This window comes from Scophthalmus maximus, chromosome 2 (genome assembly GCF_022379125.1).
Source record: "Scophthalmus maximus strain ysfricsl-2021 chromosome 2, ASM2237912v1, whole genome shotgun sequence".
NCBI lineage: Eukaryota > Metazoa > Chordata > Actinopteri > Pleuronectiformes > Scophthalmidae > Scophthalmus > Scophthalmus maximus.
The window spans coordinates 25579185-25591669 of NC_061516.1; the positions used below are offsets into that span (position 1 = coordinate 25579185).

A 12485-nucleotide genomic window follows, 5' to 3' on the forward strand; every position below is an offset into this window, starting at 1 on the left:
ATTCCGAGCAGCTTGACGCGACTAATACAAAGCTAAAAAGCCAAAGCGTGGATATTTCGTATGAGCCAGAGGAGCCGGGGGCGTCTCAGTGCCCGTCGTGTTCAAAGACAAACAGTGGCCCTTTAAACGCGAGGCAGGGTGTAACGTAGCGCCACCTGCTGGACCGGAGCTAGTTTTAAAAACTACACAAAGTATATCCTGTGTAAATATTGGTTATTGTCAATAAAGCATCACATGCCTCTATGTCAATTAGCTGTGTTGGAGGAAGTATTAAGATCTTGTACTTCAGAAGTACCTATTCTGTAATGTAAATAACAAAAAAATACTCCAGTACAAGTAGAAGTCCTGCATTCAAAAATGCTACTTGAGCAAAAGTATTATCAATACGTAATGCAAGAAAATGTGATGTTTTACTGTGGTTGTCTTTCTTTTAATTGTGGTAATTATTATTAAAACCTTTTCGCATAAGGATGAAGGTGTACAAGAAAACATAACCTCTGTCAATAACAAAAGACGCAAAATTTACCAGGAAACTACTATAAAGGAATGCGAACAAAGCAGATAATAATGAAGTAAATAATACCTTTACCCTCATTTCTCTTGAGAAATTCTTAAATATTTTGCAATTAGATGGTAAGAGGCAGCGACAGTAAAATATATAAAGAGAACCATCACAAAGCATAAAGACCAGCACCTTAGATCAGCTGGATGTGGTATTTCTGTGACTAATCTCCAAATTCAGCAGAGCATCCGCATTTCTGACCATTTGTCTGTTTTTTCATCTGAGTTGCTGGCAATTTTGTGGGCCATGTGGTGGATTGAGCAGGTCGAACCCCCTTACAAGTGTAATCTGTTTGGATTCTGCAGCTGCTTTGGTGGCTTCGAGAGAGGGGCCATCAGGGGCCCGCCCTGACCTGATCCAGGAAATGATGTGCAGTTTGCTTAGAATTGAGAACTTGAACTGTCAATCAGGGATTGAAGGAAATTATAGCTTCATTGGCAAAAAGAATGGAAAGAAGAGCAAAGACAACAGTTATTCTGGGAGCTGTCAGATCTGGGCTTTTCATCTTTTCTCTTTCAAAGCAATATTTTCATCCGGAAAATAATTGTCAACTAGGTTAGGTATCTGCTCCTAAAAGGGCTGTATACTGTACACCAATTTAGATGAAATAGCCATTCTAAGACTGTGGAGGGCAGCATTGCGCTCTAAAGTGTACAGCCTGCCGGAAACCCATTAGAAGAAGAAGAAGAAGAAGAAGAAGAAGAAGAAGAAGCAGTAGACCAACGCTCTTCGTCTACGCAAATGACGTACGCGTCCTCTCCTTCGTCCAATGGGCGCGGGCGACGGACTGTTCTGGCGCACACCTCTGCGGGAATAGCCAGAGGGCGGCGCTGCTACGCTTCAACTGCGCAGCGGAGGAGATGTCGGCAGGAAGGAGGAGGTCCCCGACACAATATTGACGTTCATGATCAGACCTGCAGCGGGACCACGGAGCAGAGAATGGGAAGGAGTGGACGCGGTGTCTTCTACGCGGAAAGCCTGGTCGTCGTCGCCGCCGCCGCCGAACACCGACTCTTGCTTTTCCCCGGAGGCGCTAGCTTCGGGAGAGGCGAGCAGGTCTACTAGCAAGCACAGGCTTGCTAGCTTAGCTACCTAGCTTGCTAGCATAACTGCTGCGGCCCCGTTTATTGTGGCCCGCAACGCAACTCCGCGGCTAGTATCCGTCGCATGCACCGACAGAAACAATGGTAATTGACATTTCTTTTTTTTCGGGGGGGGGGCAATGTCACAAGTCTGACCCCTTCATAAGTCACGTATTTGTTTTGAGAGGCACTGTCATAAAGGGGGCCAGGTAAGCTAGCTTAGCATGCTACACGGTTGACAGCTCGTGTCAGCTGTCCTCTCATTGGAGGAATGAGTTGGATTCCCTGCACTTTTGAAACATGTCCGTGAGCAATAAGTCAAATATGCACCACTCCCAATTGGGACCTTGTTATGTTTGGAGTGAGACAAAGTCACATGGGTCAAATAATTGGCACAATTTTTTTTGTTTTTTACAGTTTTTTGTTGCACGATATATCGTCTCGGAAATGATTGCGATTCACAATGTGATCGCCATTTGCGTTTGGACTTTGCGTTCAGACCTCAGACAAAACAAGCAACCTGAAGACACGGCGGCCTTTTTTTAGAAAAAATACTAAGACATCCATATTCTCTGACATTAATATAGACCAAAAAAAACCCTGTGATTTATGAATCATACGACGAGAACAGACGAGAGGACAGAAGCAGCGAGACTTTGCAGGACTGTTCGTTGTGATGTCGTCAAACGCGTGTAGACACAGCGGCTGTCGTTGGGGTCAACGGAAATGTTTGAGTTCATATTCACGTATCGTATGATTAACGTAATTATAATCGTGACAGTATGTCGCATGGAGGAGGGAGTTCCAATACACGTTTAGGAATTATTTGTATTGCTCATTCTTCTGCAGCAGTTTGGAAACTTTGAAAACATGTTCATCTACCTAGGAATGTTGCTTTGGCTACGGGGCAGAGCACAGGGTGTGATAGGTACAAAAAAAATACAGGGTTTACATGAAATTCCTCTGCATATATATGGTGATGGGCCTAATAAAAACAGCCGTGTCATTCAAAAGGTTATTTTGTCAGTTGAAAACCGGTCATTCCACATATTAGATGAGCGTCTCGTCGAACCTGCTGTGCACAGTGTGCTGCACTTGTGGAAAGGACACTTGATATAGGTACAATAAAACAAGTATTTGAATTGTCGAGGTTGGATTTAGTCGAAGCACTGTCCGACATCCTTAATCTGGCAAAATGCACATAACGACATTTGTTTCACATTTGTTTCACATTTGCAATGAAGCATATTTTAAACCTATATCTAAAGCACAGTACAGTAGTCATGTTATATGTGTCACCATCCTCGGTGTTCTCTTTGCAACTGTTGTGACCGTGACTTATATTTTATTGAATAACTTAATAATATGCATATTTTCACATTTGTATATATTGTTTCCCTATGTAAATCTTCATGACAATATTCTGATTTGAGTATGACACCATCGTAGTTTCGTTTTACCTGCACAGGGACAGTTACATTTCTTGACTTTACATATTTTCTGGCTTTTAATAATGCATCACATTAGGAACATTTTAAATTGACCTGATACTGACTCAGGTTTTGAGTCTTTTATCTTCAATCTATTGTTCAAGTTGGGTTTGTTAACACAAATAGAAATGATGAGTACATTAAATGTGTTTGTGTCTAAGCTTATCATTTAGCACTGTTATTAGAAACCCCCTTTTATATTGCTCATGTGCTGACACATTGTGTATTCGTCCACGTGCAGGTGTACCTACTGAATCCTATAGAGAACCTGAGGAGCTACATCAACAACCGTCCGCCACTGGTCATTTTTATGATCAGTGTCAGCGCGGTGGCCATCGCCTTCCTGACCATCGGCTACTTCTTCAAGATCAAAGAGATTAAATCCCCGGAGTTGACCGAGGTGAGTCCCACCCACATGAAATTATTATTATTATTATTATTAATAATAATAATAATAATAATAATAATAATAATATATGTTTTATATAGCGCTTTTAAAGATACTCAAAGATGCTTTACAAGAAAAAACAAAACAAAAAAACAAACGAGATGGTTTACTCAGAGTTTTAACATGTGATCACTAAATGTCAGGTCACGACCTTTTACTACCAAGGTTTTAAACTATGTTGCATTAAGTTGATTTAGTCTCAACAACTTCAGTGCGTGAAGATAAAAGAAGTTTCTTTTAGTATAACAATTAGGAAATCCATGTTTTCTTGTCCTCTTTTTGTGACCTTTTTTTGAGACAGCGCAAGAAAGTCAAATTGTGGACATGTTGAGCTTCCACGTCGTGTACAGACGGTGCACATATGGAAATAATCCTTTGCATGTGAATCTAAACAGGAAGCATATGCAAATCAAAAAGTCTCCAGGTAGTGTCACACTTGGAGTGACCTTACATCTAAGCATAAGTATCCAACTGGATAAAACATGCAGCTGGACATGTCATCTGCCAATACACAAGTTCAATAGCACAAGGGAGGTTCTGTACATTGTGTTCCACATTTTGATCTTTCCAACAATCACACCTCATCGCTCCCTCCCTGTCAGGACTGGAACACCTTCCTGCTGCGCTTCAACGAGCTGGACTTCTGCGTGTCGGAGAACGAGACGATAAAGCACGGCCTGAATGAGTCGACCACGCCCGAGAGCATGGTAGTGACCAGCGGCCAGGCTCGATCCAGCACACAGGCCACCCTCCTGCTGGAGGACTCGGGTCCCATCAACATCTCGGTGCCCATCACCCTCACGCTGGACCCCCAGCGACCGTTCGGAGGGTACTCGCGCAATATCACCCACCTGTACGCCACGGTGCTGGGGCAGCAAGTCGGACTCTCTGGTAGGTTCTCTCTCTCTCTCTCTCTCTCTCTCTCTCTCTCTCTCTCTCTCTCGTCCACATTATTTTATTTGCCCCATAGTTGGTGTTCAGGAAATAGAAAATTTTGTTGAACAGGAAATATGGCAGGGATCTATACCAATGAATGTAAGGTCCATAAACTAATGTCTGTGTTCATGTGCCCTGAATATCTGTGTTATGATCTACACCAGTGCCTGAAAAAAAATGACACCTAATGGGAAAATGTCACAACCCGATTATTTTTTTTACGGTGTAGCCAGAAATCTTAACAGAACCATTAAACTCAGTGGAGCCATAAAATGTGACATTACACCGTGAACTATATTATTAGAATCATGTCTTGCTACTACAGGATGTAGACACACACACAGACACACACACACACACCAACTGATTTAGACAGAATGCAGGGAACTAGTTCCAGTGTTAGATAAATATTTATAAATTGTACTTTTCAAGACTAAAAATGGTAAAAAGCCCATTGAGGCTATTTAATTTATGCAATGGTGAAAAAAATGGCAAAATAAATGTGGGGAAAAAACATGTTTCGGCCAACAACTTTCATGTCGGTGCATCCCTAGTCAAAACAGTACAGATTCCTTTCACACCTGTACTTTAACCACTCGGGATCAGGTGACCCGAGACACGCGGTAATGCCAGGTCTGCACGGGGCCGTAGTGAGCGAAACAGTGGCGGCCTTGTGTAACTTGACGCTTAACGCTCCCATTCAGTCCGGCCATAGGTTTCAGAGGGCAGAAGCAACCCAAACAGTAAATAGCACTAGTTCATGTATCTACTTTAAGTCATGAATCTACTTTAAGCAGCTAAAATTAAAGGCCGTACTTGAGTCAGATGTCATCTGTGAAGAAAATTAAATAAGTACTTGTCAATGGTCAATTTAAACCTGTTATACCGTTACCTGGTGACGAAGCATAGTGACAATGTTGTCTCTATTCTACTGATGCAACTCCACTGATATTAATCATGTCCATATTGACAAAAGCAACTGCTTCTCTAACTGTATCGGTGCCGTAGTAGTCACAGAGCCGGAAACGTTAGCGATGAACGTTCTAAGATTTTGAAAAGACGAGAGCCAATGAGCAAAGTCAATAAAAGGAACCATGTAAATATTGTTTTGCACTGAGCAAATGGTCGTGTCTGGGTAGGGCTCTGCGCGGTACAATGATGGAACCGTGTACTCCTTGGAAATGTCAACAGCCTCTTTTATTGGAGCAATATCTGAAATGGATTACTATTAAATACTGGTTAACATTTAGCTTAAAGTGTTAGTGTTTTTGTTTTTTTAAATCCTGGTATATGAATGCGTATACAAATCTTTTGTTGCAACCTGTTTATATATATCACTTTGACATGATGATTTCTTGATGATTTCCATCTTGAATTATGGTTCTTGTGTTCTTCCTCTCCATCCGATTAAACTTAAATATTCCATAAAATGAAGTATTGAGAGAAAATGACGTAGACCCAGGACGTGATGATGAACTAGAAAGGTCATCAGTTGTTTGTCGTTTGTCTTGTGAGAAGATGAATTTCCTCTGCACCAAGATCGTAGGCCATAAATAAAAATGGACGTAATCACCAAAGTGCCCGAAGCCAGTATTCTCTGGAGTCACCAGCAGAGGGCGACTCCACTGGTTGTTTCCATAAAAGTCTGTGAGAAAATGACTCTACTTCTGACTTGATTTATAACATTTTTCCTGAGGAGTTTTTGGTTCATCTCTAGTTTCAAGTCTTCTTCAATACAGCATGATGTTCATTTTGTCACAGTTTTGGTCATTGAGTCAGGGGATGACTGAATCGGGAGGAATGTAAGGAGGCAGTGAACTCTTCTGAACTCTTGAGCCTGGTTTTTTCTAATTAACTTTCTGAAAAAACTGGCGTGAACAAATGAAACCACTTGAACATCAGGGAGCAAACACCACCCGCGTCTACACTCAATCGACATCGCTCAACAGGAAGAGTCACGATGCTCATTTTGCAAATCATGGTCTCATTCAGAGTCAAGTTGACGATAGAGCACGATATTGTGAATACGGCATGATTGACCGCTGGTAAAACAACAACACCATTGGGTGACTTCACGGCGGGTGTCCTGGGTTGTGGATTTACACAACCTCTCAGTTTGAGTGACTTAAATCTTATAATCCCTACAAGCAGTCTGTTCTTTGATAGCGGGGGAGACGCTTGACATGCAACACTGCTGCTGCTGTTGCTTGTTTCCCGCCTGTGGGAACATGCGGCTCAGATTGTTTTTGGGCTCTAATGATGACCTCAGAGGACTGTAGGTTCTTAATCCTTAACAGTTATACCCCGTGTCAACAGCTACAACAATGTGGCTACGCAAGTTAGACGAGGATCACGTCTAACGATTCAAATGTTATGATAATGTGTTACTCGTTGTAAAATCACTTGTTTGCTTGTCTGTGTGCGTGTGCGCGCGTGTGTGTGTAGGCCGGGAAGCGCACGAAGAAATAAACATCACGTTCACCCTGCCTGTGTCCTGGAACTCGGACGAGTGTGTGCTGCACGGACACTGCGAGCAGGTGGTGTTCAGCACTTGCATGACCATCTCGGGAGCCAGCAACATCTTCCCCGTCACAGTGTGAGTTGGAACCGACTCCCCGACTCATGGGAAGACTCATCTCCTTCTTCTTCTTCCTTTCTCTGCCCAGTGGTCACTAATGAAATGAAATCCACTTTAAACGTACACATTTGTGTGTTGAACATGGGACATTATGGAACAAATAATCCCATGAATAGACAAAAGATCATCATATAAAGAAGCCAATTTAAAATCTTCAAGATCCTGTTGCTACCATGAACGGCATCACGTGAACCAGTCAACAAAACCCCCGCTGTGTGTGTTTTGGTCTGCAGGCAGCCGCCGCACTGCGTCCCGGAGACGTACACCAACGCCACGTCCTGGTACAAGGTGTTCACCACCGTCCGCGACTCGGACACCAAGTACAGTCAGGACTACAACCCCTTGTGGTGTTACAAAGGCGCCATCGGCAAGGTGTACCACGCGCTCAACCCAAAGCTCACCGTCATCGTTCCAGATGTGAGTCCAAACTCTGCCATGTTTTTCAGATTTGTGAGATTGTGCTTCCCCATTTCCCCTTTTCTAGTGTTATAAAGGGTTTTGTACGATGTAGGAGCCATTAGTTATTATATTTTGTTTATTAAATGTCTGTATGTAAACATTCTGACCACTAGGTGTAGTATAGGGTAATCTGTAATCTGAGAAGAGCCTGTAGGTGGTGGGAGCACACCGTAATCCACGTAATCCAACTTTATTAGAAACTCTGAATCAAATCTTAATACTTTAGAAATGGTAAATTCCCCATTTGTAAATATTCAACCTTCGCAATAAATGGGAACTTCACACGGGAATTTAACATTTTTTTTAATTAGTGCATTATTATGCATACGCGTGAACCTGCTCTTTCCAACATTCTCTCTCTCTCTCGACACGTTTTTCTCAACAGGACGACCGCTCCCTCATCAACCTGCATCTGATGCACACAAGCTACTTCCTGTTCGTCATGGTAATCACCATGTTCTGCTACGCAGTCATCAAGGGGCGGCCCGGCAAAGTGCGGCAAACCACCAACCCCGACTTCTGCCACGAGAAGGTACAACAGTCCCCAGCAGTGCTATATGACCTGAACAGGTAGTTTAAGACGAGCATCAGTCGACCGGCGATTGGTTAAAGCCTTCATCCAATCACACACCTCTTGATTTCCTGCTTAATTTTTCCTTAAATACACGGATGATTTTACATAATTCTTTCTCTACTGTCTTGTGAACACGCCGCACACTTACTCCTTATTGCTCAAGATGTAAAGAGCACGTACTAATACCTCGGATGTTATCGTGAAACATATTTACACTTTGTCGGTAACTTCACTCATAAGTCGCAACCCGCTTTCTTGGGTTATAGAAGATCGTCAGCTTCGGTCTTAATTGTTTGTCGCCACCGGAGACGGTTCAGAAAAATGGACCTAGTCACCGGGTCCGGAGAATTTAGCCAGTGTTCTCTGGAATGACCAGCAGGGGGCGACTCCACTGTCCGCTAGTCTAGAAGTCGATGACAAAAATTACTACATCTTAAGTTCTATACATTTGTTTGAATTTTTTATTATCTTTTTAATTTAATGTTGTTTATAATTAGGGTTCTGGTAACACTGTAAAATATAAAGCCTCAAATATGTTTTTTTTTAGTTTTGAGGGTTTGATAACTTTTTATCAATCGGCTGATATACCTTTTAAAGATAGATATAAATCATTTACCCCCTAATATCAGCAATGCCCCCCCCCCAAAAACCCACATGAGCATTTCAGTGTGAATTGATATTTCCTTGTGAACAGTATACAAAAAAATCACTTATTATTTCAAATTTCAATAACGATTTTGTTCAGTGGTTGTGAATTTTATCATACTGGATTGCTTATTTCTATTTACGTGTTTTATTCATGTTCCCGGTGGAAGTTGCATTCCTACACCTGTCGCCTTTCCTGCGCCTCCTGGGTTTCCGTAGCTCCTCCCCTCCACCAGAATATATAAATATATACATGTACCCATGTTAACGACTTTAATGCACCACCTTCTTCACAATGAGTACTACTGATAGCGACATTTGACTGCCGTAAAAATACTTTCTCCTCCTCTATGATTTTTTTAAATGTCTTGCCTGAGACAAGAATCTTCTGTCATCTTTGCATCTATCTGATTTCTCTGCCGCTCTCCTTTAACTACTTACTTTTTGTGTTGTGTTTTACTTTTGTGTAATCAACCTGTGTGGTATGTGTTTCTGTTGCAGGTGGCGCTGTCAGAGAGTTAAAAACATGGCGTCACACGGCTACGTCAGAACTTAACCGTAACTATGGACAAAGGGAAGGAAACGGGGAAGAAGTGATAAATAAACATACCAGTTGCCTAGTGAACCCTGGAAAAACAATACGGGACTCAAAAAGCTCTGTGAATGCGTTACTCTTGCAATGTTGGGTTTCTCCAACCAAAGATATACAAGTGCCTGTATCCGTGGTGTAAATATTTGTAGGAGCTCTGATATTCTGTGCAAGACCCTTTTTATTTTCTTCTTTCTTCTTTTGGTTCATTATCATTATTATTTTTTGCCTGAGTTCCCTTGTGCCATGTCAGAACATGCAGTACAACTTCATAACTACACAAGCAAAAGGCCAGATTCAAGAACTAAACTGACATTTTGTGATGTTCTTTTTGTTTTTTTTAATATTCCCAAGATATTTCTCCCACAATGAGAGAGCGCATGACAGCGGTTTGAGATATTTGCTCGTGAAACATTTTACAGTTTAAACCCCTGTTGCACTCGACATCGTCGCTTTCAACGGGGAGGAGATTGAATGTAGCATGTTTGTCACGGGGTGTGTCATCCAGTGTGATCCGGAATTTTTTTTAAAGCAACTTTTTTCGTAATCAGTCCAGATCTCGCTCATAATCGATATCTCCACCAAAATTAGAGGGGCAATAAGTGATTTTAATCCAATTCGCTTTTTGTAAAAAAAAAAGAAAAGAAAATCATTAATAATATCCCCGTGGTCCGCCTGCTCTCGGTTCTGTGCGGCCCCTTTAAATATCAGTTTCACCCCGTGTGTTTGCAGTGTCCGTTAAACGTGGCGTTATGTATTCAGAGCAATTCTCGTCATGATGGCAGTTAATAAGCTGCAAAACCTGTGGTTTGTGTTGAGAAATGTATGTGTGTGTTGCACTTTCTGCCTTTTGATGATTTTTCCTCCTGTGGCTTCAACGCTCACCGGCCTCTCGTCTCTGATTTGCCGCCAGTCGCTCTGCAGCTCCTCTGCAGGCGTTCTTCAATAACATCTTCCGTTGCACCCGGATGGAGCGTAACGTTTTCTTGCCTTACCTACAGGAAGATGGGATTGACTTGCTCAAAAAAGAAAGACAGAAAGGCAGGTAGATGATTTTTCCCTTCGTCCATCTTCCTCTTTCTATTCTATTCCAGTGCGATGAGCCCGTGGTGTGAAATCAAAACTCGTGACCCTTTTTTTTTTGGTCCCATTAAGGTAAAATTTTCCTCTTGAGTTGTTATTATATTTTAGGATGCATTTTGAATGACTTGTTGCTAATTCTTTTTTTTATGCAAATCCATAATCAATAGGTTTGTGCACCTTCAGATTTCTTGCACATTTTGTCATATTTAAAAAAGAAAAGAAAAAAGTTAACTGTCTGATGTTGAACAAAGAAAGTTGGACTCTTAAAAAAATTGATATAATTATGACCTAGGATGTCATTATATTCATAGAATTAATATATTTCTGATCAAATTAGTACGCAAACAAAATGTGCAAAAACTCACTTGGTGTGTGTGTGTGTGTGTGTGTGTGTGTGTGTGTGTGTGTGTGTGTGTGTGTGTGTGTGTGTGTGTGTGTGTGTGTGTGTGTGTGTGTGTGTGTGTGTGTGTGTGTGTGTGTGTGTGTGTGTGTGTGTGTGTGTGTGTGTGTGTGTGTGTGTGTGTGTGTGTGTGTGTGTGTGTGAGAGAGAGAATTAAAGGCGGCTTCAGGGCCGTGATTCTCTGACAGCTTGTTCCAGTATCTGGAGACTCGGAAGTGTTAATAAATAAAACATCCACGAAGAAAAGTTTGCACACATTCACGAGCGGTCGGGACTTTTGTCTTTGTGCTGAAAACTCTTCAACTGAAGCTTTACGGGTGAAATAATATTCTCTTCCCGCGTCGGACTTTTGACAATCATTAATTCATAAATGCCACAATGTGTAACTCACATTGGATTTTTTGCAAGTAACGGAAAACAAAATGGTCCTTACACTAGTTGATTATTGTAAATGTTATAACACCATTTGGGCTGAGCTGGTCTTTAAAAGTGGATAAAAAACACCTGCTTCAAAGAAAACTAGAGAATAAATTAAGAATCTAAATCCGCCTTTAAATATCTTACGGATCACTTTTCCTTTTCTTGCTTACCTCTGTGGTATGATTCTGTTCCATATTTAATGTTCCTGTTGAATGTACTTTATTTTTTTGAAATAAGAAGCATAGAGATGCAAGAATTCCAATTGATTTTGAAAAAACACATTTTATTTTTTTCTGTTTGAAAGTTTCTTTACTTGAATTGTGAGGTTTTATCTTTTATCAAAGTAACGAATCTCTCGTCACTTTATTGTATCAAACACTTTGTACAATTATTATTTTGGTGTGTGTCGTACAGTATGTTGATGGAAGAATGATTATGGTTAGATTATATTAAAAAAAAATAATCTCTTGCCACTGAATGATGCTTGGGACAAGTCTTCCTGATTAATATATGTGAGCAGCTCTGATTGAACGGTTGGAATTTTTTGATTTTTTTTAGGTTTGCAGGATGTGAAGGAAGCGTATGCGAGCAATGTGAATGATATTGTCGCCAAACTGTCATAATTAATGTCCATGACCCTGCATTTCCCCTTCTCATCCCTCTTCCATGTGATTTTTACTGTATCTGCATCTCTGATCGCAAAAAAAAAAAAAAAAATGCCTTAACATTGTTTCAGTTGAACTCTTCTTTTGTTTCACGTGTTGTAAAAATCGCGTTGTCTCGTCACCTCTGAGCCACGAGAGACTCAAACGGGACTTTGAATCTTACTCCACAAATAATATCACTTGAGGACTGGAGAGAAAACATAGGAGCCATGTTGTCACATGATGCAGGAGGCTCCTGCACCTCATCATCATCATCCTCATCATCATCCTCCTCCTCCTCCTCCGTCATATCCGCAGCGCTTATAGGCAAGTATTAAGCCGACTCTGTGCCTTCCGCACTTATCGAGCTGCTTCCTCCCCCCTGCACATACGGTAGATAGGAACTGTAGGTTGACAACGTGGCTAGGATTCGTCGTTGGAAGCCCTTCTCCCTCTCCACTGGAACTGCTGTATAATGAGTTCAAAGTTGAAATAAACTGTCTCTAAACGACGAA

General features: G+C 41.4%; 1 protein-coding gene across 2 annotated transcripts; it reads left to right on the forward strand.

Annotated features, from left to right (window-relative positions):
- Nucleotides 1-1366: 1366 nt before the first annotated feature.
- On the forward strand, nucleotides 1367-12485 carry tmem248 (transmembrane protein 248). Of its 2 annotated transcripts, none has more exons than XM_035625868.2 (7): nucleotides 1367-1749; nucleotides 3376-3534; nucleotides 4185-4473; nucleotides 6964-7114; nucleotides 7390-7573; nucleotides 8001-8185; nucleotides 9336-12485. In XM_035625868.2, exons 1-7 carry the CDS (start codon nucleotides 1747-1749, stop codon nucleotides 9388-9390), a joined length of 1026 nt encoding a protein of 341 aa, XP_035481761.1. In that variant the 5' UTR covers nucleotides 1367-1746; the 3' UTR covers nucleotides 9391-12485. The 2 variants fall into 2 exon arrangements, with proteins under 2 accessions (XP_035481761.1, XP_035481762.1); XM_035625869.2 differs by having other exon boundaries at nucleotides 1368-1749; nucleotides 8001-8147.